The sequence below is a fragment of the Pseudopipra pipra genome, chromosome 5, assembly GCF_036250125.1.
Source record: "Pseudopipra pipra isolate bDixPip1 chromosome 5, bDixPip1.hap1, whole genome shotgun sequence".
Taxonomy (NCBI): Eukaryota; Metazoa; Chordata; class Aves; order Passeriformes; family Pipridae; genus Pseudopipra; species Pseudopipra pipra.
In genome coordinates, this window is record NC_087553.1 from 69,194,566 (window position 1) to 69,221,469 (window position 26,904).

At 45.2% G+C, this 26,904-nt stretch overlaps 1 protein-coding gene across 3 annotated transcripts in view; it reads right to left on the reverse strand.

Moving 5' to 3' along the window:
- Positions 1 to 11,550: 11,550 nt before the first annotated feature.
- Positions 11,551 to 26,904, reverse strand: part of CAMK1D (calcium/calmodulin dependent protein kinase ID) — a 218,001-nt gene continuing 202,647 nt past the window's right edge. Inside the window, exons 9-11 of one of the 3 annotated variants that reach the window (XM_064656495.1) lie at positions 23,573 to 23,660; positions 22,873 to 23,011; positions 11,551 to 15,530 (exon numbers count right to left, since the gene is read on the reverse strand). In XM_064656495.1, coding sequence (XP_064512565.1) covers positions 15,484 to 15,530; positions 22,873 to 23,011; positions 23,573 to 23,660 — 274 coding nt within the window. In that variant the 3' untranslated portion in view covers positions 11,551 to 15,483. Of the gene's footprint in view, positions 19,415 to 22,872; positions 23,012 to 23,572; positions 23,661 to 26,904 lie in introns of all 3 variants that reach the window. The other 2 variants (XM_064656496.1, XM_064656497.1) reach the window with 2 other exon arrangements.

Here is a 26,904-nt window from a genome sequence, read left to right on the forward strand (position 1 = left end):
TATGAATCTTTCTGAGTGTCAGACAGGCGATTGCTGACTGTACCTTCTGAAAGTCAGGTTTATCAGCATCCTGCCCTCCTCACACACAGCCCAGCAAGTCACCCAGAAACTGCCCATCTCAGTGAACATAATGAAGTCAAAAGCACCTAATCACACACTAGAATAGACAAGCCCTAAAAGCAGGAGGAGGAAAGTGGCCAGGGCCAGTGTTGAGAAGCAGGGGTTCTGCTTCAAATTAACTCCCTCCTCCTTTCCACCAAAGGAGTTCTGTGAGGGTTTTCCACCAGAATTTTCATTGCAGCAGCTCACAGATATAATATTTTCTCTGCTGCTGCCATGTCCTCCTATGGCACCATGTCCCTACCCCTTTCCCTGGGTGGGATTTGCTCTGCTACCATCTGCCCACCCTGTGTACTCTGCCTTGTGAAGGTAGGAACACATCACATACAGGCACCATCTCCCCTCATGTTGCTCTTCAAATGATGGGCTGACTTCAAGGACCCTTCTAGTGTGTTTCTTGATGCCCTCTCTCACCAGGGGCCAGAGATTGTTACCATGTCGTTCTCTTCTTGATCATGGTGGTAGAGCCTTAATCAGAAATGCTATGAGACATTTTGTACTTGAATATGTTTGGCCCCATTCCCACCAACTTTGGCCCTGACTGTGCCCCTGGAATCCCAGGAGATCTGGAGCAGACTGGTAGGGCTCACAAGAGGCCAGGACAAGTCCTTTATATCTGTGCATGTGTTCACTTTCACCAGGAGCTCCTTCATCCATGCACAGTGGATTGACATCTGGGTGTCTGCAGGAAGTGGGTAGGCATTGCAGTGAGACATGTTGGTCTTCAGTGCCCAGCTCTCCACTTCATGTGGACCCAGTTCTCCTCTCACATCAGGCAGGAGCATCAATGACAATCAAACCACTGCTGATACCCCAGACTATCTGACTTTGCCAAGTTTGTGACAGATTTCAGCTTCATACTTGCATTAGGGAGAAATAAAGCTCAGCAATCAGAGCTGACCTTTTCTATCGCCAAAATTTCTAACCTCCAAAAATGCCCAGCTCACCTGCAGCCCTTGGTAAAGTTCCCTCTGGGAGAGAGAGCCTCTGTCAGATGTGCTTTGTATCAGCAGATGGCCAGGAGCTGCACAGCTCCAGCTTTATCTCCAGGTGAAGAACCAACATGGAGAGCAATAGGTAAGTGATCACTTCTGTGGTTCAGCTTGCTGCTGACCTGGAGGCATTGCCTTGGAGTGGCAGCTTGGCAGCAGGGTGAAGAGTGGAGATGATCTCAACCCACTGCTGTCAGTGTCCAGAGTACACAAAGTGGCCTTGCTGCTTTTCTTCATTTCTAATTGCTCTTACAGACTCTTGGGATCTTTTCTGCAAAAAAGGCAGTCAAAAGGAAACCAAAAACCACATGGTTTTGGAGGGCCACCAGCTGCCAAAGTGCAGCCCATATATCACAGTCTGGGAACAAATGCAACAAAATACTTCACCTTTCCACTGACTACATTGAGTCCTTAAAATGCTTTAGGCAAGGCTTTGCATGATGCCCTTCCTCTCAAAGTCAAGCAAAGGCACCAAGGTGCATGTAAATCACTTAATTCATACATCAGTTCAGTGGCAGGTCTGCATAAGAGAATTCAGGGGTCCTTGGCTTTTGGCACCTGCTCCAGTTTCTAAAACTGTCACCTGCTCGAGTCGGGCAGAGAGGGGAGCTGCCAGCACATCAGAGGTGTAGTTCCTAGCTGAGTGTGAATCAGAGTGGTCCACAATGGGTGTTAAATTTGGATTGCTTATTCAGACAGGAAAACACCTATCTCAGCAAAAGGATGGGACAAATGTACTCTTGACTGGAGCCAGGAAGGTCTCTTTTGCTCCTCAGTGGCAAGAGCTCTTTTGACAGCCTTCCTTTGACTATTGCAGGTCCTTACAGTCTTCACACAGAATGTAGGTCCTTTCCCAGGGCTGCCACAATTTGGCACTTATACACTGAGGCTACCTGGCAAGAGGCAAACTGGGGAATCCTTCCTGATAGGAACCATGGGGATGTCATCCTTTGCTGTGGCCATCCACAGAGGATGAGGAGCACTTGGGCAGGTAAACCACTACCTGGAGCATCTCCCCCATTGGCTCTCCCAGTGCTCCCCATACAAGCAGAGGTTTGAAGCCCATTGCTTTTTCTCAGTGTCTCTTTGCAGGGCAGACATGCTCTTTGGAGAGCAGAGAGGATTGTTGACACTTTTTCTCTGTTCTGTTTGCTCTAGTAGATAGGCCATAATCCAAATCCTAATTTTTACAGGACTCAGTCAGTTCTGTCTCTGAAGTTTGTAAGTGTCTCTCCTGCCATCTGCTCTGTTCCCTCCACCCATGCATACATCACACAGGCTCCAGAGGAATTGTTTGCTTTTACCAGGGCTTTGCTCAGCTCAGTCAGTGCTGGAGCCCACACGCTCAGGATTTTCCTTTCTGCCCTCAGCCTCCCTGGCAGCCCTGGACCTGCAGCTGGAAGCAGCTCTTTAAACTGTTGGTTGCTCAGTAAAGAAAATCAGAGACCTTGGGCAGAAAAACGGCATCAGAAGCATTTGATTAGCTTCCTGCAGGAGCAGTGAGGGAGCCTGTGGGTTGTCCCATGAATTCATAGAGTACGAGGGGAACTGCAGCCTGACTGGAAAGTATTTCAGTTTATTCTTAGAATCATAGAATGGTTTGGGTTAGAAGGGATGTTAAAGATCATCTAGTTCCAACCCTCCTTCCACTAGACCAGGTTGCTCAGAGCCCCATCCAGCCTGGCCTTGAACACTTCCAGGGATGGGGCATCCACAGCTTCTCTGGGCAACCTGTACCAGGGCATCACCACCCTCACAAGAAAGAATTTCTTCCTTATGTCCAACTTAAGTCTGTCCTCTTTCAGTCTAAAGACATTCCCTCTTGTCCTATCACTACATTTCCTGATAAGAGTCCCTCCCCATCTTTCCTGTTGTCTTTCTTCAAGAACTGGAAGGCTGCTAGAACTTTCCCTGAAGCCTTCTCTCCTCTAGTCTAAACAACCCCAACTCTCTCAGACTGTCCTCACAGGAGAGGTGCTCCAGTCCTCTGATCACTTCCATGGCCTCTTTTGGACAGGCTCAAGCATATCCATTACTTTCTTATGCTGGCAACTCCAGAGCTGGATGTAGTACTCCAACTGGAATCTCGGGACAGTTGACTAGAGGAGGAAAATCACCTCCCTTGACCTGCTGACCACACTTCTTTTAACCTTCACAGCCCAATTTCTTCATCCCTTTCTCACCCAGGAGGTTAGAGTGAGGCTGATGGGTGGAGATGATCCCATGGGGTGGTGGTCTAGGAAGGGGACAGAGGAGCTCTTGAACTGAGCTGTGCTGGGGCACGCAAGGGAAGGGCTGCACCAGCCAAAAAGGGAGAAGGAAAGTGCAGACCAGCAGGTTGTCCCACCCACTTACTTAGAAGACATTTCTGTTCCACTCCCCCTGCCCAGAGAAAAGCAGAGAGCCTCTGAGGCAAAAGGGATTTATTTGACCTGCCATGCCAGGAAACCCCAGGCAGACCAGGGAGAGGATGAGATGCCTGATCTCTGCTCACCATCCGAGGACAAACACATGATCACATCACGAAGGGGTGCTCGCTTGAACAGTTCCCATGCATTGCCATGGGAACGGGGCAACTGTTTTGCTTTCTTCTTTTTAATATTTCTTTTATTATTATTTCTGAAATGCCCTGCTTGCTGGAGACTTGGCCTCAAGAGATAAGGAAGAGGAAATGTCACAGACTGTTGTCAATAAATTATTTTTCCCATTTCTTGATGCTAGGAAAAGCAGCTCTCACTGGAGGAAAAGAGATTATGCTTTCTTCAAATTATTTGTTTCAGAGATGTTAAGCAATTGCAATATGCACCTATATGGACAGAGTGTTAGTTGGAAGCTGGCAGCAACAAAGACCTTTTCTGTAGTAAAAGAAAACATCTTATAATCTGATCTCTTTTTTCTTGTCACATATAGGTGATTCAGGCTAATTTCAGGGTTACAATCTATTCTTTTTCACATACACAAAATCAGGCTTCATTTTGCTCCCTATGAACACAAGATGAAGAGCTAATTCCTGCCTCAGGAAATGTATCTTATAATTGTGTCTGGAACCAGCACTCCTTGCCAGAAAAGCAGAGCAGTTTTGACTTTACAACACTTCCAGTAGCTGTATTGACACTGTTCAGGTTGAAAGTTTCCATGCTGGTGCCAGTCTCTGACTCAGTGCATGGATAAAGTACTTTTCAAACTGTCAACTGTTTGCAACTGAAAAACATTTTCTATTTCTCTAAATATTTTTGCTGGGTTTTTTTTACCATCACCATCTTCATAGCAAAGAGCTGGAGTGTGATGAGGACATTTTTACATCTAGCATATTATTTCTATGAAAAATCCACCCTAATTCAGGCAGATTATAATGAATGGTTGAGAGTTCTTCAGTTGCAGACAGTGAACTGAGTCTCTCTCTTAACCAGATCCATTGTCCCAGTGTCACAGACTACACCAGTACTGGTCACTGGTGGATCCTCAGCATTGTACCACAGCTGGGCAGTACAGTGTAATGTGATGGTCCAAGTGGTGCCACTTGCTAAAATTCTCTGCCAGAAAGCACCATCTGTAGTTGCATCCTGATGTCACCTGGAAAGCCCATCCTGTAGCCACACACTTGATACCTCAACCTATGGAGAGAAAAAGCACTGTCAATCTGAAATTGCTCCAAGACAGACTGCATGGTCGAAAATTAATGATCTTGTCCTCGTTTCCACTGACATCTAGGAGAGAAAGGCTGTTTTCCATGCCTGGGAACCTGCAAGACCAGGAAACCTCACCTAGTCGGAAGAATACCTCCCATTCTCTTGTGTCCCTTTGGCATGAGAGGCCATGACAGTATCAGCTGCTCTTGCTCTCAGCCCCCTTGTTTGAGGTGGTCTCTGGATATGCCTTGTGGCTCCCACAAGCAGGCACACGGTTGCACCAAACATGGACCAGCAGGCACTCGGTGCTGTAGCCACGCTGCACCTCAGTGGCCTGTCACAAAACAGGGCTGTGAGCCAGAGAGTGGCTGAGCTGAAATGAGAAAATCCACCACCATCAAGGAGAGAGCTGCTGGGCAGGGAGGCAGCAGGACATTTAAAGGTGATGTCAACAAGGTGGATGGATTGGTAAGAGCAGTTTGGGAGAATTATCTTTGAATCCCCCATGACAGATGTCTCCAATAAAGTACTTGGATCAGATTTGTCAGGACAAGCTCCTGAAAAAGGGTCAAACATCCTGAGCATCAGTCAGACCTCATGAGCATACCAAATCCATCCAAGGCCCAGAATCACATACATCCCTTCCAGCATCTCACCTCCACAAGGAAAGAATGATATCACCTCTCTGGTCTCTGTTGTAATAGCAGTTTCCATGTTGATCACTGAGAAGGGTGCAGGCTGAGATGCTGACCACACTAAGGGATGAATAGTATGGGGTATATCATCTGTTTCCATTGTTCCTCCAGTCCTCCATTACATTTGATAACTACCAAGCCCTGCCATGAAGGCACATCTGGAACAGTAGAGCTGTATAACAACCACAGCAGCATCAACAGGGTCATTTAAGATGAGAAATGAGGAAGGATTTCACATCGATTGGATACTAGGAGCTGGTTATGGGAGCAGATTGCAAATCCCATGGAAAAGGTATAGCCACCTTAGGACATCTGACTTCTACTGTGGTGACTGAGACCACGTGGCACTGCAGTCAGAGCTGTGGGCAGCCCAGGGACAGGCTATTGGGGTTCCAGGTCCCGCCCTGACCAATGGAGTGTGGTTAGTGCTGCACTCAGAGCACCCTTGACAGGTACTTCGTTCTGTGCACTGACTCAGGGGCTAAACAGGCTGGAGAAAGGAAAATGTAATCACACTGTTTAATTAAAAGATAATGGAAGCTTTCCAGCCACATCATTACAGCCCATGCAGAGACAAAAATCCCTGTTCTGCTAAAGGGATAAAATAAAATGCATTGTCACGCTGGGGATCAAGCTGATCTGAACTTCGTATTCCTCATCTGCTGTGTTCTTAATTCTCACTGCTTTTAATTGACTGCAGATTTTCTTTGGTTTCGCAACTTCATCTTTGAAGCAGATTCTTTGTATTCTTTATAGAATAGGCTTGGGGATATATGAGCAGGGCTGGTGGGGGGCTTCTCACTGCTGATAAGTAATGATGTTTTCTCTGCAGCAGGAATCAGGGTCAAGTGAGATGTGAACGTCTTCACTGATGAGCAAGGAGTGGGAGGAAGCAGCATATTTCCAGCCATAAAACAGGGGGACATGAAGAAGTTACAGACAGCTTTGGCAACACAGAGCTCATTAGCCCAGTGGGTAGAAAATGCACTGCAGATGCAACAGCCTTGCTGGAAATCCATGGGGAAGAGATGGTAAGGAACTGTGCAGGCAACAAGCAGTGCCCAGTGGTGATGGGGGACAGCCAAGATAGCCAAGGCTGCTTCTCATGGATGCATAACATGCAGTAGGGAGAAAAAGGTGCTTCTCACAGGTACTGTTGAATCCTCCGCCTAAAATGTTTGTCTGGGCACCAAACTGACAGCAAAGAGAAGGGGGTATGAGTCAAACTTTTGGGGACATGATGAAAGACCTCAAAACCCACAGAGATTTGGGCTCCCAGAGCAGGAGGGATTCTCAGGGTGTACTCTGATCTGTGGGCTGAAGTTCAGTTTTGGGATATAAGTAGGTTTTTAGGCCTTCTCCTAAATCACTTGTATGCAAAGTTAAAAGAAGCCTGAAAAGTGGGAACTGGAATCGAGTTTTAGTTTTATCTTTTACTATTTTCTTCCTTTCATTCCTCTCTGTGGGGATGTTTGCTGAGGTGCTAAGCTTTCTCTTTCTGAGGACATGAATTGGAGGAAGAGCCAAGGGCACCACAGATTGATTTTCTGAGTTTTGCTCAGACTGCATAATACAAATGGCAATTCAGTAGGATAAGCTCATTCCTTTTTTCACTTTTATGGATTTCATTAAGAAGCATGAACAGGCAAGAATCCCTCTAAGCAATCATATTACCGTCCTAATTTGCTAGACTTTCATTAGAACAATTAAAGATAAAATGATGCAATGACCCAGTTCAGGACCCAATTAAGACTGAATCAATAAATCAGTAGGTTTAAATCACCACCATAAGGCCATAGACAATCAAAACAAGTTATGAGGCTGAAGCTAAACACAATTACTGTATTACACTGCCATAGGGGAATTTAAAGAATGAAATATTTTCCAGTTGAGGTGCCCAGCTCATCTTACTACAACCAGGCCACACCCTGCTGGGGACCGCTGCCTTGGTGCACAGCAAAACAGTCCTCCCAGGCCACCAAGGAGATGTAGGTAGCCCCAGGCATGGTGATTTCCAGGTAGAGATGTCAGGACCCCGTCCATCTGTCCAGTCACATTTGGAGCTAAGTCATCTCCTCTGTCTGTCACCAGCTTCTTTGCACAGATAATTAAAGCCCCCAGGTGTCCTGCTAACAAGCCCTTCTTAACCACAGTTGTTGGTTCTTTCCTGAAGGTTTTCCTTCCAGAGGAATTGATGAACAGTTGGTTCTGGCCATAGATTTAATGTGAACCATTGGTAAACTCATGCACATGGTGCCTGCTGCATAATGTGACTCTTCTACCCCAAATGATCATCTGTCCAGCATCATGGCAGCTTGTCCTTCAGGGAAGCATTTAGACTACCAACCGCATCAACACATATTTGCAGAGATGCTCATCTTCTTCATGGGAAAAAAAGAAGCAAAACAGGTGGCAAAGATTGAAAACAAACACCGAAATCCTCTTCTGTTTCTTGGGATGTTTAACTAACTGTGCATTATCTGGACTCGTTAATGAAGGCTTGGTAAATGCTGAAGTCTGTTGTCCTGGACTGTTGAAGCCCATGACCAGAGAGGTTGTGGTGTCTCCATCACTGGAGATATTAAAAGCTGTCTGGACTTGGTCCTGGGACACCTGCTCCAGGCAACTCTCCTTGTTGAGCAGGTGATCTCCAAGAGGTCCCTACCAACCTCAACCATTCTGCAGTTCTGTCTTGAGATCCCCGAAAAGCACCTCATAAATGAACATATAAGTACTACAAATACTTAGGGAGGGAAGAGGAGTCTCCAAGGTGATTGTCAGTGGACTCAGCAATGAACTTGTTGATGTTTGGTGGCAGTGAAGTTAAACGCTGTCTTCAAAACTCAGCCCTAGCCTGAATATAGCTGAATTCCCTCTCTAGATATTGTGACCAAGAAGTAATTGAAATACATGATAAAATTCTATCATTTGAGTACTGAAAAGGAATAGCAGCCTAGTCCCAAACCTTCCATTTATGTCATGTTTCCCTCTGCTTTGATCTGACAGACGCACTCTAATAATATCATAAGGTATAACATATATAATATAAAATTGTGTTGAATTGTATTGTATACAGCTCCAAGTGTGTGTCCCTGTTGAGAACAGGAGTTTATCCATCAACTCCCACTGAAGGTCACCATGGGCTCACCATGACTAATAACTTTGATGGCACAGTTTTTCCCTGGAACAGTGATCTGATCCACCTAGGTGCTACACTGAGCTGCGGTGGATCAGAGACTGGGAGGAAAAGTTACATTTCAGATGCTACTTTGAGCAAATGCAAGCTTGAAGATGTGAAATGTAATTCTTTAGTATATGGAGGTTACCTGCCTAGCTGGCCTCCAACAAAAAGAAGTATTAGCTTGAGACTTATTATGCATTTCTGGTCACTGTTAGACTGCAAGCTGAGGCACGGATGTGAACACAGCTCTTGCTTCTGCCCTAAAGAAAGAAAATGAAAAACATACAAGAACATCTATGGCGCCAAAGAAAGCACAAAGTTTATGAGTTTGATGGGAACAACAAATTGCCTTTCAGCTCTATTATTATTAATTTCCCTAAACAAAACACTTCTATGAAGATGGTAAACGAATCCTTAATTGAGCGTAACTTCATCAGAATATTGAAATTATAAAAAGAAAAATCCCAAAGATTAAAAAAGAAAAGAAACCTTTGAATTTAGGATAAGCAAACAAAGTTTGAAAGACGGGAATTTATCCCAATGTAATCCAGAAAGCCCAAACGCCAAACAATCTGGAAATACTCAATTGAATACTTGCAATGCTGATCCAGATGGTCCTTCTTCCCAACCCCCACAGCTATAAAAAATTGTTATCGTCACAGTAATTCAGTCTGGTTGAGAGGCAACACCAACACAGGGACTCAGATGTGTTGGGCAGGGCACATACCCAGAGGGATGTAGGTGGACTGCCAGGGATGTCCAGAGCTTGGAGGAAGCATAATATGGTTGGAACAGTGTGTCCCCTTATACCTATGATAGCAATCCTAGTGTCCTAGGATTGCTTTTGGGCACAGACCTGTGTTGTCTCCTCGTGGAAAGATCCCCAAAAATATCCTCACAAGACCAATATCGTTTTGTGGATGACCAGTCAAACTGGAAGGTAGGCCTGGCCTGAAGGAAGAAATTCAGTGTAGGCATAACCAGAGAGGGTAGGACTGTCTACACTGCACAAGAACTGTGGCTGAAAGCCCTGTGTAGAATATCTTCTCCTCACCATCGCCTGAATGTGGAGGCCCTGAACCACACGGGTCTATCCCTGCTCAGGTTGGGTTGTCTTCCAAGTTGGGCACCTGCACATCCTCTGCTTCAACAGGTGTCACTGTTACGCAGAACTCCTCTTGGCCTGCAAAAGGAGCTGCCCACAGCCCATTGGAGCCCTCGTTCTGCCAAGGGACAGTGCTGGAGAGCAAAGGAGCTGAGAAATGGGCTTGGCATAGCATGGATAAAGGCTGATGTATGGAGTAAGTGCATACCAACACTCTGGAAGCCTTCAAAATAAGGATGGTCCCCTTCCCTCCAGTGCAAACATGGCTGTGGATTTTGGCAAGGTTGCAAGCAAAACATTTTCTGCAGCCGCATCTTGGTCTTGTCCCTCTGGTTTCTCTGTACTGATGTTTTATCTCGTTTGCTACAAACAGCCAAGAATTTGTGACTGAGCACATAGCAGTGAAGAAAACGTACAAAGATCAAGTAAATACTGATATGACACCATCAGGATGTCTTGCATCAGGATTTCAGTGGTCCTGAGATGATCTTCCACTCTGTCTCACTGGGAGTTGGGAAAAGCTCAGTGCACATTGAGTGACCACTGAGCCTACAGAGGAACCCGTGATTTTAAAACCAAGACACGAGAGGAAGGTTTTCCTGGCTGAGATTCTAAATTCATTGTGAAATGTGGGCGAGACCTTTATCCACTGTAAGTCTGCAGAATTTGAGCCAAACCCAGAGAGTAACTTACACACGGGTGTGAGTGTGGTCCTTAGTATGAAGGGATGATCAGAGTTCAGGCTTGTGTCATGTGGGAAGACTGTACAGTCTTCCTAGAGGACCTGCCGCTCCTCCTGACACTGCAAATCGTGTGTCTGTGCCTCAGTATCACACACCACCTCCAACACATTCCCAGCCAGCATTTTTGTACATGGATGTACTATTCCAAAGATGCACCTTGCCATGGATAAGCTTTTCCAGAGCACAAATTGGAGGCTATTTCATCCTTCCTGGTACAGCCCACTATCAAATCCTAATTCTGTGGCCATAGCTGCATACCACAGCTTTCAGAGAGTTATCAGGTTGGTTGTGGGGGTTGTTTCTTCATTCACAATATGAAAGCTTTGTAAGTTAGTTTGCTTTTCTCTTCACATTGCCAAGAGTTGACCATTGTCATTGCTGTTTGTTTCAGCTCCTCTACTGAACCAGATGTCTAAAACCATCTGAGTTTGACCTCAAGCACTGGCCCACCTCCCTGCTTAGGACGTTGGTTTTGCCACCTATTTTAAGAGGGGAGGAATTCTTGTGTGCCAGTGAGTGAAAAACTGGCAGAAATAACAGTGGAGAAAATTAAGAATAAATTAAGAATAAAAAGAAAGTCATAACAAACCCCAGGAACACAATCTGGAAGAAAATTAAGCCAATGGCAGAGCAGATACAACAACCTATAGAGACCATTGCTGGCTGCAAAGGTAGTCAGAAACATTAGAGAAAATCCTGTCTCCTTTGATTATTCCCATCACAGGGTGTGTAAGTCACCAGGACCAGATCAAAAGTACAGCAATCTCCAACAACTATATCCCCTTTCCCCAGCCCTGCAGAGATATTCCCATTGCCCAGGACACAGCCATGTCTCCATATGTTGACATTCGACATAATTTCCAATGACAGCTTTAGGAAACATCTGAAGGAAAAATCACCCTTTTTTTCTATGTACATATGGAGCAAATTGGGTAGGAAGAAAATCTCACTATCCCTCTTTGGGTTGTAAAGGAACATCATTGCATAAAACACAACGGAGCAGTGAAGCAGCCACAGAAATGATTCACTCCCTTTGCATACGGGTGGAGACTCATGCACTCAGAAACATCAGACTTCACATCAGGGTGATTTAATTGGGTTTATTGGAGGAAAACAATTAGTCATCCCTTTAAATTGTCATTATGATAGAAATCTCGATATGTATACATGATTGTCAAGGCAGAGAACCACTTGCGATGTAGCCCCATTAACAATTTGCAGTACTGCAAACTCATTATGCAGATAAAACTTTTGCGATGCCTTAATACATGCATGGAGTAAATACACATTCTCCCTTCTTTTTGGACATAGATGCTGTTATGAACTTGTATCAATCACAAGACCTGCAATATTAGGCACACTGACATTCCTTGATTAAGATTTAAGCCTTTGTAGAAAACATGCTTGCATTTTCATTAGAAGTCAACCGAGGGATATTTTGCAGTTGGATGTATTTGGAGAGTCACTATTCTTGGCAGACTAGGCTTTTTTTTATTGTTTGCTGACTCAAATAAAAGACCTATCTTAAAAAAAGGCCCAAACGGAACAAAATGTTGTTTCTCAACTAGAGGCCAATGTACAGCAGGTCACTGATGTTGGGGTGACCAGAAACATGAGTCGCACCGTTATCTCTGACTGAGCTGCAACCCTTCCACACTCTTCACTTTGGGGATCATGCTACAGCTCGATCTAGTAAGATATAGCATGTGTGATGCCACACTGGGCTCAGGGGATGCAAGATAAGAGATGGAAAAGCTCAGAGCTGCTCTGAGCAACCCCCTAGGAGCTCCCACCCACCACAGCACACAATCCACCTCCTCACGGAGCCTTGCACCAGGTGCTGCTTCAGCAATCTGAATTCATGCTAATTTACAAACATTATTAGCGATGATTTTTTTGTGCTGCCATATAGCGCTTCAGCGATGGCACAGCATCCTAGCTAAGCACCAGCCTTAAGGTGGGCTCAAGACTTCTTGGTGCTTTTGGCTTTTTGCATAATTTCCAAGGATGGTGCCACCCCCATGGTGCCTGCTCTCCAGCCCTGCTCCTCGGCACACCCTTGCCAGGAACCCAGAGCAACTTCCCAGTCCTTTCAGATGGTTCATCTTTGAGTGTTGAGAACTTGAGCATCTTCGACACAGCAACACTCAGGACCTGGGACCAATGCCCTGCTGATGCCCACAGGAGGTTTGGGCTGGAGCTAATACAAGCACCATGGATCCATCCTGTACCTTGCCTTGGAAAGACTAGCACAAATGAAAATGGGTTAATGGTTAAGGGAAGAGAAGGCAAGGGCACAGTTTGCATGTGGAAGAAGGCAAAGTACTACACCAAACTCTTCCATGGATAAATGCTGGTACTATTTGGATGTTCAAGGATTAAGGTGGTGATGCTCTGGAAAGGACGGGATAGTTTAGCTCAGCTCTCTGTCCTATTTTGTGCAGGCAAAGAATCACAGCATCTTGGTCCCCAAAATGCAGTTCATTCTGCAAGAGGTGAGAAAGCAATATCTTGTAGGAAGAGAAAAGTACTAAGAATTAAGTGAACCAGTCTAAATTTTCATTAGGAAAAACAATCCAAAAGAAAAAAAGAAAAAACAAAGAGACACACCAACATGTTTCTTGGTAGCCCTGGGTGTTGGTGACCCAGGGAAAGAATTTCTGATGCAGATCAAATTTTTAAGTGTTGTGTTAAAAATGGGGTTCTCACCTCCTCAGCTCCCTGTTTCTAGACATGTGTATGTGACTGCTGCATAATTTTAAGCTGATCTGGATGGTGACTCTTCCTGTACATGCTGCAGAGCATTCAACAGAAAGACAAAACACATTACCAGGCTTTGCAGTATCTTGTTTACAAAACATCAGCTTTTGCATTTACTCAAACTTAATGATGGATTTCGAGTTACAGATACATTGAGTAATTTAAAAGCAAAACATAGAAGGAATCCCCTCAGAGAAAAGGTTGGGTTGAATGTGCATGAAGAAAAGGCTTGGGAAATACAGAAACAGTGAACAGCAGTTTAATACATGCAGTGCAGTATCATGCATTTATTGGACAGTTGATGTCATCATTATTTCAGCAGTGTTTTTTCACAACACTTGTGAGCATACATGCCCTGATGCCACTCTGGAGTATGGAAAAACTGTAAGAGCTGTTCTTCTGACCTTAGCATTTATGAAGAGGAGGGAAAAAAAGCTACCTGGACAGGTAAGTGGCATGGTTCATGGTGGGGAAGGGGGTCTTGAAAACCAGAGTCTGGGCTAAAGAGCCTCTGTCCTCTATTACGAGCACTATTTACACAGCTTTGACCCAACTGTGCAAAGTCAGACCAAAAGACCTGAACCAGCTTGTGATCTCCCACTGCTGGGACCTGTGACTCCCAGGGCCACAATGTACATACACACACACACACACACATACACGTGCACACACGCATGTCACAGAGACCAGACCACCCCGGCAGACAGGATGGGAAGGCAGGACCCAGCTGCAGGGATCTGAGGGAAAACAAAAGGGATTGTGTAAACCTTGTTGCTGGGCACGAAATATGGGATGACTGATTTACCAGGGGAAACTCTGTTCGTGCAGCATTTGTGAGCAGGTTGCTGTTTCCTCACTCAGCCTTTGCTGACAGTGATTTGCCAACTAATCCTCCGCTCTCGGTCTTGATGCTGTTTTCCTTGGACACCATAGTCTCCATGTGTGCTTCTGCTTTTTGCTTGGATGAGTGTAACTCAGCATCAAGTTTCTGGTGTAAATAAGCATGACAACAAAGGCAAAACTCCCTTCCCATGAATAATCCCTAGTTTCTGGGATGCATTCAGGCCCCAGTTCAAATGGGTAAATACGCATGGGATCAAGAATGCAAGTAATTGCATCAAATGAGGACTTCCATATGATGAATGGAAGCTGCTTCCGTACCTTGGGGCTCAGCCTAGAAACTTATTTTGCCAGTAGATGAATCTCCTAATTCTTTGGAAAGAGCAAAAGGAACAGGCTACAGCCTGCATGATCTTATTGGCAAAGTCAATCTGGTGTTTTTATGTTGTGCTCATCCAGTGCTGCTCAGGGCTGGAGCTGTTATCACAAGATGAAGTAACAGCACAGGTTTCCCTAGAGCAGAACTAGTTAGTGCCAAGTTCACATCAAAGAACAATATTCTCTCTGCTTGCCAATGGCTGAAAGGTATCTGGCTTTCCCTGGGGGTTTGTTTCCCTAAAAACAGGAAGGGGACAGTCTCAAGGTCGGCTGCCACTGCGTTTCGTGGGCATCCTGGAGGCCCATGTTCTGACTGGCAGAGAGTTTGGGGAGAAAAGGCTAAAATCAGGGGTTGCGTTGGTTCCTGGGGCAGAAAAAAACCTTTGGACAAGACCCAAACTCCCTCAGGGCCAGGCAGAGGCCAAGAAGAAATACTGCCAATAGCCATGGAGGTACACAGGACACATGCACAGTGGAAACCCCTATCCAATACCTACTGCAGAACTACATGGAGATGTCTACCAGTGGGCTGACACCTCTTTTTGTGGTTTGATTCACATCAGGAACGAACCTGTACCATTGCTTGGTTTTATTTCGGCACCACAACCATAACAGACACACACAAGGCATAGGTAAAATCCTATTTTTTTTTTTTTTTTCTGTACCCACTACTCTAATGGCACCTGTACAACAGCAACCAGGACAGAAGAGACATCAGCAGCATAGTAACACAGTCTCAAGAAAGCAACCCTGCCAGGTTTTCCCCATACTTTTACTTCCCCGTTAGCCGTGCTGCAGGGCCAAAATCCATTTCGTGCTGCAGAAGGGGTGATCCAGCAGAGAGTTAGGATGCACTGGGAATGAAGTTACATGCAAAATCATCAGCAGAAGCCCCTGCCACTGCAGTACTGACTTTCAGCTCGCAGAGTTCACGGGCAGCCTGTCCTCACAATGTCTTCTGCAGGCTAAGGGGCCAGCTGGAGCTTTTCTGGATTTTTTTGTTTTGTTTTGTTTTCCCAGCAAGAGCACTGCTGTTGGCATCAGAGATGGCCTCTGTGACTCTGGAGGTAAAAATCAACAATCAAAGCTGCAAGCAAAGAAAAAGAAGGGGAAGGAGCTGAGGAAAACAAGTTACAAAGGAAAAACACATAGGTACCAGTAAAGTAAAGCAAAAAAGGGTAACAGAGAGAGTCCAGGCTGAAGTCCTCATGCAAGCAGCAAATCACAGATTGTTTAGTAGGACAGTTCATTGGAAAAGAGCCCAGAGTGATTTTTCTACCTACTCCTTCATGGCAAGGCCAGCTGGGGATTTGTTTTGAATCTTCTACTTTAGGGCTATCAGCCCTTTCCCTCCATGAACACATTATTTACTCCACCTTTGCATTCCCCTGTGAGAGTGGCTGAGCAGAGGTGGACTGGGCCAGGGGAAGGACATGCAATGGCACTGGAGCATTGCTGGAAAGCAATGCTGGAGTGTTTGCCCTACCAGGATGTGCTTGCCAAGGGGCAAATATCTCCAGCCCCCTCCAAAAATCTGGCCTGGGTGCTGCCAAGTCATCTCAGTTAACAGATTTACCCAGAAGTAAACAGAGAAGTTTTAACCAACTGATACTTAAAGGGAAATCTCTAAGCTTTCGGTGAACCCCAGTCAGATCTCCAGCTGTATACCACTGATACAAAAGAAGAGCTTCCCACCACCAAAACTGTAGCAGATAGAAACAATTTTGCTTTTAAGGGCTTCTGTTTCTTGTCTTAAGATCCCAGCAGTTGATAGCAAGCCAGAGAGAATGATGATAAATTACGCAACTAAGGCAGAATATTACTTGCAGAAACAAATCCAAATCACTCTAATTCCAAATGTGGAAGGAAAGAATAACCTTCCCAACAAAAAACCACACGAAACATCTATCAAGGAGGGGCAGCCAGTGTATAGGGACCCCCCATCTGCAGGACAGCATGTCTGCGTTTGCTCCTGTCACTGCTCTTTGGAGATGAAAATCCATTTGCTTTTCTTTTTTTTCTTCAAGATACATTTAGACGCTGTATTTTGATCAGTGGCCACAGCAACTGCTGAGGTCAAGTTCAAACCAGACCTCAGGTTTCAGAAGAGGTGCTGAGGGAATACTTGAGCCCTAACCTTTAAAACTGCTGTACAAACATAAAATTATTCCCTAGGAGGTTGGATATTAGGAAGAAATTTTTTGCAGAGCGGGTAATCAGATATTGGAATGGGCTGCCCAGGGAGGTGGTGGATTCACTGTCCCGGGGGGTTTTTAAGATGAGACTGGATGTGGCACTTAGTGCCATGGTCTGGGAACCACGGTGCTGTTGGATCAAGGGTTGGACTTGATGATCTCAGAGGTCTTTTCCAACCCGGTTGATCCTATGATTCTATGATTCTAGCCAAATCCTGCTTTTGGTTAAACATGGGGAACTCCAGTGATGCCAAACTGGGAGACTCTATTTATGTCCCTGAAGCTGGAGCAGAATAAAATGCTGGGCTTGTGAAATCACGGGGGTTCAAAATACCTTGAACTTCTTGGAGTCTCTCAAAACTAAAACTTTCTTAACCAGGCTGGCAAAATAAAGTAGCCTTAGAATGAGACATAAAGAGCTCTGATGTACATGCTGATAAAAGTATACGGTGGCAATGGCCAGGGCATGGGGACAATAGTAAATTATGTGGAGTTTTGCTATGAAACCCCAAGAGTTCAGTACCTGATATCTTTCCTCAAATGAGAAGCTGAAGTTGAAGCCTTTCTGTGTGAGCACCCATGCCAGCTGCAACATGGTGGGGTGCACTGGTGGTTCCAGAGGCTCACTCGGATGTGCCACAGTGCTATGAAAATGGGAATACTGAGGAAGCCAGAGATTTACCTGGTGCAACAGCTCTAAGTGCCACCAAAAGAATGGCTATTTTAAACAAAGTCAGCGCTCACTGACACATGGTTTTCCAGCTTTTAGCATTCAAAGTACGATGGATGAAATCCTGGCTCTGCCACCTGAAGCCAACTGACTGAAGATGAAGCAGGATTTTGAAGTCTCAATGAAGAATAACATATCTTATGGCTTTTCCCAGCACAGTCACTATTGCCTGATACGTTCAGCTCTGACTGTGACTGGCTTTCACAATTTCTGTGGAGGATATATGAGGCAAAGTATGGCAACAGAGCATGCTGTGGGGAATGGGTTGTGCCTCTAGGGGCATGGACCTGTCTGGGGTGCAAGATGTTCACAGTGCTCAGTGAATGGTGCCTGCCTCTGTCACCTGCCTCCCTTCTCACCTCCTCAAAGGAAAATCATGGATGGGAATGGTGCTGAAGTAACCTGGAATCCTTCAGCACATCTGGGCAGATTTGCTCTCCTCTCTGTTTCAAACTGCTTTAATGCACAGTGACACAACAGTCCTGGTTGCCGTTCCTAAATTATGTACCACATGCCTGGGAAGTGCATGCATTCAGTAATTAAAAAATGGGTAAATTGAGCTTGCTTTGGTGTATGAGCTTCTGGGGAGGAGGGGAAGCCAGAGTCAGCCCACCTGTGCCTGTGTCTTTCAGCAAGATCCTACTTTCCCAGCTCAGCGCTCCCTGTCAAGCCTGGGCCAGAGAGAAGCATGATGGAGCCACACATCAGATCCTGCACTTTGCACCCAAGAACCTGCCAGTGCTTCACAGAGGGGTTCAAGCATCAGCCCTCTTCTCTGCCCAGGGTGAAAACCTGGCACACAGAGATTAAAGTCCGCACTTTTCTATTTGGTTTCCGATACACAGCTTTGGTCACTCTGGGAGGTGCTGAGCATCAGCAATGCCATGCAAAGCCCCAAGGAACTGTGGGTGCTCAGCACCTCTGTCATGGAACCCTTGGACTAGATGCACCCCATGCCAGAGGCCAGACTGGTGAATTAAATGTCATGCTTGAGGGCAGTACAGTAAGTCAGTGACAGGATGATGACTCCCTGCCACGCATCTTCCTTTACTTCCACTCTGCTTGTAATACACAGTGACTCGAAGGAGAGGAGCTGCAGGATGAGACCATGCTCTGCCATGTCCTTTGCTCAGCTCTGCCCAGCTCTGGCCTGACACCATGTACCTGCCTCTCTTCTGAAACAAGGGTGCTGATCCCAAGCACTAAAAGAATGAGGCCAAGCATGAGTTGGCTCCCATCTGATGTTAACATAACTCTCACCGTGGCTTTGAAAGAGAAGGATGGGAGGGAAAGGAGCAGTTTCTTAATCTGAGCAGGAGGGAAAGCAGCAGTTTCTTAATCTGAGCAGTAACAGCTCTGCTAAAGCCAGACAGACTTGCAGTCCAATTTGAGGAGTAAGAAATGGCATGCCATTGAAATCCTCCCATGTTGCAAAGTTAACGTTGATTCCTACCTATAGAAATAGCCTATCCCCCAGCAAAGTGGAAGGAGGGACATTACTGGAAGTAATTTTTAAAAGAAAAAAAATAATGCTCAGAATAGTATCTCTATTTAAATAATCCAGTTGAGATGTTCGTAGTTAATGGAAAAAAATACAACATATACTGTTACCTACACTGAGAAAAGAGTAAATCACTGGGGAAAAGAATGAGTGTTCATTAGTTAGAACATTGCTAGACTCACATACATATATATACTTATATATATATGTATATATGTACAGCACCAGAGACTGTTAGATCCGTTCCCCCTGGAGTCATTTGCAGTTTGTGATAAATGAAACATTTCAGAATTGCAGTATAAAATATGGCCATAAAAAAATCTTCTTTCTTCTAGTCCTTCGCTGAGCGTGTGCCTCGGGGTGGAACAGCACCGGGGCCACCTGCCAGCCCGGCCTCCTGCCCGCTCCTCGCCGGCCCCGCTCTCACTTGCTCCCTGTGTGCACTGTGGTCACTGTGGTGGGTCTGGGTCTCCGGTCCCCTCCGACCGCAGAAACGCCTGAAGAAGCAGATGAAACAAAACTACAGAGAGTGGATGGAGACATACCTAAAAGGAAAGCCAGAAACACAGTTAGAAATGTTATTTTTTTGGAGGTGGGAGTGTGGGCAAAGCTGAGTTTCTTGCGTAGCGAGCTACAGAGCGGAGGGGATTGCAGCTGGAGAAGGGGACTGCAGTTGGAGAAGGGGACTGCAGCTGGAGAAAGTGCTGCTGCTCTTCCTGCAGTGGTGGGTTGGTTGGGAACCTCCACAGGGCATCTTCTGCCCTCCTGGCCCACGGCTGTCCACCTACTGCCACCACCAGCAGTGCATACACACGACACAGTGACTCAATGTCCAGCTTTGGTACGTGTTCAACCAGACCAATTCCACATTTCTGGGGCTGAAGAAAAACAGTTGTGGGATTCAAAAATCCCTCCAGCATTGTGCTTGCTCAGAATAATTTCCTTGTGAGCATATTAAAGATGATTAAACTTCTCATCATGGCCATGTAGCTAAATGAACAGACTATGCACCGGGACTAAAAACATCTCCCCTGGCATCCTGGAAAGCTGCTGATAAAGAAGTAGAGTGGGTCAAATTCGTTGCTGAGTTCCAGTAAGCCTAGAGGGAATGCAAATTTATGTGACTTCAATATCATTCTAGCGACAGCTTACGTCGCTCCAGGCCTTGCTGGTATGTCTCCAGGAGTTCCAGTTGAGATGTAGGTTGATGGAAGTTGAGTATCTGTTGAGTAGCAGTATTCTGGTGCAAGAAAAGCTGACGAGAGGGCACCTGGCCTGGTCACCTTGCTCTGACAAGATGCAGCACCAGAGAAATTAGAAATACAGTTCATTTTCCCAGACTGGTGAATAAAGGATGGATGAAACCTATATTAATATATTCTCAGACTGGAGTTTGATATGGCCTTTTGACTTCTCAGGATCTTTTTGATGCTTGTTAGGACTTCTTTCCATGCTTCAAGATGGCATTTCAGTCTCAGGGACAATTATGCTCTACATATACTCGGTCACATCCCATTTCCCATTGACATTTGCCACCTTGGCTTCATACTGCAATTTACCTACTACCTTAAAAATATAGAGAACTAGGACCTGCAATTAATCTTGGCAGTCCAATCATGTCTAAACTAAATACACCCACCACAGACTGAGAATCAGACCAATACACTTGAGAAATCCTGACTGATTCCCTTAGGCTGTCCTGACAGGTAGCACAGTCCACCCTAATGCATCATCTCTGCTCTGCCCTACTGCAGAGAACAGACTTAGGATGCAGCCCGACATAACCTACTCTTGGGCAAAGGCTGTACTTAATTGTCTTCAATGATGTGAAATTGCTGCATTCAAAATTATTTGGAAAGCTCATTAAATGTCTATTAATAGCACTAGGCAGCACTCTATTGTGTAATGGTGGCACAGCTGGTTCATGTAACTTGATGCATGGGATCTTTCTTGTGCAAGAAATCAGTCCCCAGAGAAAACTGCCGAAATAGGCAAGACAGAGACCTCAGAGGTTTCTTTTTCCTCAACAGGAGGTGTTTGGTGGAATACATTTGATCCGTCAGATCCCTCTTAACTCCTTGTATTTGCTGCTGTTCTCCTCATTGGTTCTCTGGGGCTCCAGCATCTCCTAACTCTTTAATTAATTTCTTTGAGGAAAGGAAGCTCTTCTGTATTGGCCACAAAGCTGGACTTAACCTGGGATGCTTGGAAATATTTCAATATTTTTCTGCCTCATATTTCTGGCATATAAAAACTCATCCTATCTTGACACATTTGTTTTAATTCTTCTTGTCCTGACTGAATATCTGCAAAATATGGCTGGATTGTGTACAGGGACCTGCTGGGTTCTGTAGCGGTAAAACAGATTTTGTTCTCCCACCCTTCTTGTTCACACATGTTTTTACACTGTTCAGACTATTCAGTGCCATTAATTAACACCATCTGAGATTAATTAAATGGAGGGATGGAGATTATTCACCCAGCAGTTTAACAGCATTAATCACCCACCAGTTTAACAGCAAAGCATGCATCAGGTGCTCTAGACCTGACTGGGGTCCAGCCTTGCCATACTGTGGTAGGAACCAAAATCAATGCATGTTTCTGCCCTGTAAGTGATTTTCTACATCACAGAATGGCCAGTGCATGGTAAGAAGTGCTTTGAGGATGGTCAGCACTGCATTGCTCCTTTGCAGGTGGCAGGTGTGTGCCAGAAGCACAGCAATGTTTTTTTGGCAGCAGCTGTAGGATTTGCCACTGGGCATCACAAACTGGGCACTGGGCATGAATTCCCATCAGGCCAGGATGCAGAGGGAAGGGGTTCTTCTCTGGCTCAGCCACAGCACAAGCTGGCAAAAACATCTCACAGAGCACCCAGAAGGCCAGTCCCACCCCAGGCATGAGGGAAACTGTGCCCATGACAGCAAGAGAAACCACAGCTTCCACACAGAGCCATGGGGACTGTGGCTGGTGTTGTGACCTCTTCAAGGAGCAAGGATTGGCAAGCAGGGGTGGCAGAAGCAGACAGCAGAACCATCCAAAATCCATCCTGAATAACAGATGCTTTCAGTTCCAGAATAGTGCAGGGTATAGTCTAGAAATGACCATTTCACTCCACAGTGAAGCAAGCACTGACTGGCAATACCAAAATCTATTAGCACTCTTTTTTGGTGTCACACCTTAAAATAATCTCCTCTAATTACAAACTCCACATCCCTCCATTTCATTATATAAAAATCTCTACATATGGACTGAAGGGAATAAAATAAATGCTCAGAAGCCAGAGAATAAATAGGCTTCATTGCAAAGGATGCATTTCTGTCTTCCGAATAATCCCTTTGCTGCCATGTTTCTTTCCCTGGCATTCAGGAAAAAGATATATCCCAAACATCTGAGTCCATTGTGCAGCTTGTAAATTTCAATTATAGCATATAACAAAAGTGGTAGAGAGCCAAGTCCTGCTGTGGTGCAGAGAGCCCAAGTCCTGCTCAGACAAATGAGCCTCTTTATGTAGGAGCTTAACTTGGCCCAGGAAAGACGGAAGCTGGGTCCCACTAGCAGGATCGGTCTCCTCCATGAAAAATGGAAATGGAAAGTAAACCAATTTTTACAGAAAAATGCCCTATCATAATACTGGAAACTCAAACATAAACAGTTTGAGTAAACTTTTTCAGATTTCAACCAAATACAAAACTTTGTTGCTGTGGGAGTCTGGGTCTTTTTCCCAAGTGAAAGCCCTTTTTCTCCACAAGAAAGGGTGTTTTTCTCTCAAAAATGCACTAAGTTAAAACCTCTCTTTTTTTTTAGTGTGTAAACTTTTCCAACTGAAACGCTGTTTCTCAGGCCAGCCAAAAGCGATAGCCTAGGTCCGCTTTAAAGTCCTTGTTTTAAACACCTGCTTGCACAAAGCCAAACCTACTGGCAGTGAGGACTGCAGCCTGGGGGTCAAGGCGAAAATGGGGATCCTGCAGATTTGCTCATGGTAAGAGCTTTCCCAGCTACTCACAATCTTTCCGTGTGGCTGCCTCAGGAATTGGTGTGGCGAGGCTGAGGGTGCTGGACACGCCGGCGCTGGCACTGTCCAGGCTGCTGCCGAGGTGTAGCCGCCTCATGTGCCGCACGACCGCCGTGGCGTTAAACGCTTGCTGGGGAAAAATAACAAGAAAGAAATAAAGAATAATAAAAAAAAAAAAAAAAGAAGGTGGAAAGTTACTTCTGCTCCCCTCCTGGCTGCTCAGAATGTCAGAGGTGAATGAGCCCATTATCTTTCAGATTTTTCCTGAATTCTAGTTTCTAGGCTAGGAACAGCATTTTCAAGCCGTATGCATCTCTGCACTGGTCCTGCTCCCTGTCGTTACTCCCAGTACTCAGCTGGCAGCCTACAAGCAAAGCCATATTTGACACATCCTCCTCTGCCCCAACACACAGGGTGTTCTCATTGCTTCCTGTCCGCCCGTGGTGCTGACCCTAACCTCACATATAACCGTGAGTGTTTTAGCGATGAGCAGCCCCATCCCTCGCCATTACATTTGGTACTTGGGGAATACCATCCTGTACAAAAGCCACTGCAGGCCCTTAAGTCTGGACCAACTATTTTGACCAGAATTTTGGGCCACAAGAGCACTAACATGCTGAAAGGGTGGCTGTACAGCTGCTACATTAGCAGAGCCGTGTCTCAGTGTCATCCCCAAGGACAGGTCACTTACTCTCCATTTGCTTTTTGCAAAGTTCTTCCGGATCTGAGCGCTGACCGACTCGTGGATGTTTTTGTTGAGTGCTGTATCACCAGCAATCCTGAAATGGACAGAGCAGGCACATTTTAAGAGATCTTTTTCTTTCCTTGAGTACTCTTTACTTTTTCTCCTCAATAGAGAGGCTGGTCCCAGGTGTGACTGCACCTGCAGTGATGACGATTTCATTCACACAAGGGCTCAAACTTCTCACCACCGTCTCTGCTGGCAGCAGTGGTGGAAAATCTGGGGCAATAAATGCAAGTGTAGATAAGGCTTATAGGTCTGGCAGCTACAAAGAGGTATGGCCTGATTTTGTTGGTGTACTGCTGCTTTCTATCACCATTACAACCCTGGATGAAGACATTCTACCTTTTTTTTCTTGACATCTGAAGATTTAACATTAACAGGCTGAGACTACTTTTAGCCTCAGCCATGCGGAAGCTTCCAGAGCCACTCCAACCTGTCTGATTTCTGTTTGCACTGGAGATTGTCCTGCCACCCTGCAACGTACATAGTCATTCATCATGATTAATGTGGATTTACAGTAAAGCAGATACATGGACTCTCACTAAAGCAGCACAGACTGCACAAAAAATTGAGCTGAACAATACTTAACCTAAAAAATTGATTGATCTTGCATAGTTCCTTTAACATATAAAGATACATTCAAATCTTCACTAAACACTATTATTTCAAGGGAATTTTATTGATTCATTTAACTCCTCAAGGCAACACAGTGAACTGATGTTGGGCCATGTTGTGGGGTATTAAGTACTCTCTAATGTAGGTGATGCAAGGAGGCAAAGATTGCCTTCTATGTTGTACGTGATGCTTTCAGAAATCAATTTTTCAGCCCCAGTGTAGAAAAACAATGTCCATTAGCAATAAAAAATTGTAAGAAATTGAATAATCCATCAAGGCCAGAGTCTCCCAGTCTAGGGAGCTCCAATAAGGTAATCAGAGGATCTGGGGGACTCAGCAGTCATCTAGTCCTTCTCCCCACTCCAGCTCTGTCAAAATAATTTTGACAAGTATTTGGCTAACCAGTCTCTAAAGATCCCCAAAAGATAGAGACTTCCTCAGGCAAACAATTCCAGGGCCTCACTATCTCCCAGAAGACATGGAAAATAGTTTATTCCCTTTGTCTTTGAAGCATCCTTTCACATATTTGAAGACTGTTATCATGACTTTTCTCTGTCTTCTCTTCTCTAGACTAAACAAACTGATTCTTTCACTGTTTCTTCATAACTCATATTTTCTAATCCTCTGATCTAGTGAGCTCCTCTGGATTTTCTCCAACTAGTCCACATCTTCTGTAGAGGGTTGCACCCGAACTGTTCTCTGTTTTCCAACTAAGGCAGCAGAATGGCAGCATTGCTTTTTGTTTCTTAAGAGGTGAAACTGCTTACATACTTCAGTCTGCTGTTTCCATTTATGTGTCCCGTGAAGCTCGTCCATTTCACCCAGATCATTCCAAACTGTAACCCTGTTCTTCAAGGGACATGCTGCTTTTCCTGCCTTCATGTCCATGGCACATCTAAGAAGCACTCTCTGAAACCAGACTTCTCCAAATTGTTGTCCTCCTTCCTGCTGGCAACAGTCACCCAGGATCATGATCAGAGGGGTGAGAGGAACTAATTACTTTCAGGAGGAAGGAATAAATCCTCATCTCCCAAGAGTGGAGACCCACCAATCCCATCCTGTTGCTCATCTACATTGGGTCATTCAAGAGTACTGAAGCCAGCAGGATGGTGGAACATGGCTCCCATTCAGGGTAGCTCTAATCTAGCTGGGAAGGGCCCTGTCTGACTGCCACCACCATGTAGCTTCTACCTCAAGTAGACAGAAGAACTGGACAAAGTATGGCTCCCAAATGGCACCTGACTTCCTCCCCTGGGTCCCTGTGCTGTTGACAGAGAACAGCACTGCTGAGAACTGGATGGTCTTCAGATCTTTCTCTGAAGGTGAATCCTTCTGATCACTTCTACCAGTGACAGAGAGCCAAGTTAGTCTGGATTTCCAACTGGGGCCAGGCAACTAAAAGCTTGGTGAGGCGGTATCTGGGTTAAGCCTCATGTTCACTGTTTCATCCTCTGTCCTGCACAGTAAATACTGCCAGGCTCAGCATAGACCCTGATGGATCCCATGCAGCATACACTCCCAGATAGGCCCTAGCAGAGTTTCCCAGTGGGAATGCAAACTGCTAGTCAGAGTCACTCTGAAATGTCATGAGCACTCTGCTCCCTGCAGAAACACCTCCTCGGTGAAGGCAGGTGCCCTCAACACATACCAGTTGGGATCACTGGCTGTCATACTACAGATCTCAGGAGAAAACTAAGCTGACAACTTAATATGTGGACAGCTACAAGCCAAACCATCCATTCAGTAACTGATCAAAAAGACCAAGAGAGAAAATTCACTTACACTTGCAAAGAACATTTTTCCTCCAAAGTTAATGATGCATTTTCTTTTATGAACAAGTTGATTAACAAGCTCCATAAGCACAGATCCTGTTTTCCACTTGCCAAATTTTATTTTGGAACAAGTTCTTGGGGCATGATACCCTTGCCAGCTCTTGCAGAAGATTGTTCTTGTCAGTCTCCACAAGGACTTGAAAATGCATTTTTGCCATATGAAACTTTCAATCAGGCGTGTAGCTCCAACACAGGCTATATTTGTTTTTTTAGCTTACGATCATTTTCTGAAATGCTGGTGGTTTCAATAAGAAACTGCTGATTCCAATAGTTCACAAACTGTCTTCTACCACCCCTAACTCTATATTCACTATGCAATTCTTGTAATTCCAGGAAAATAGTATCGGTATTTGGGCGTTTTCCAAATAGGCGGAATAGTACTTGTTTACTTCACAGGGGAATGGACAGATATCCTGTGAAGCCCTCAGATGCTACAGTGGTGTGACCATCCTGTATCTAAGCATTAGCACCTTGGAGATGCTAGCTTTAAATCAGAGCAAAATAACAGCCCTTCTGGGGTAATTCAGTGCAGCAGGATCTGTTCAAACCTGTGCTGGTATGCTGAACAGTGTGGCTCAAAATGCAGCCCCAGCTGCCAAAGCCAGGGGTGGGATTGTTCCCCAAGCTGAAGAACTATCCTGTTAATCTTGTGATTCTGTAACATGAGGACTGCGCTTTTATGCTGTATTTTGCACTTGGAGGATTTTGAAGCTTTTATAAAATAACACTTGTGGTGTTATAGTGTTTATAGTATAGTTTTTACCTCTTGGAAAACAAAACCAGTGTTAATATCCATTCGTTGTTTGTTGGTGTTTTGTTGGAGATGTGATG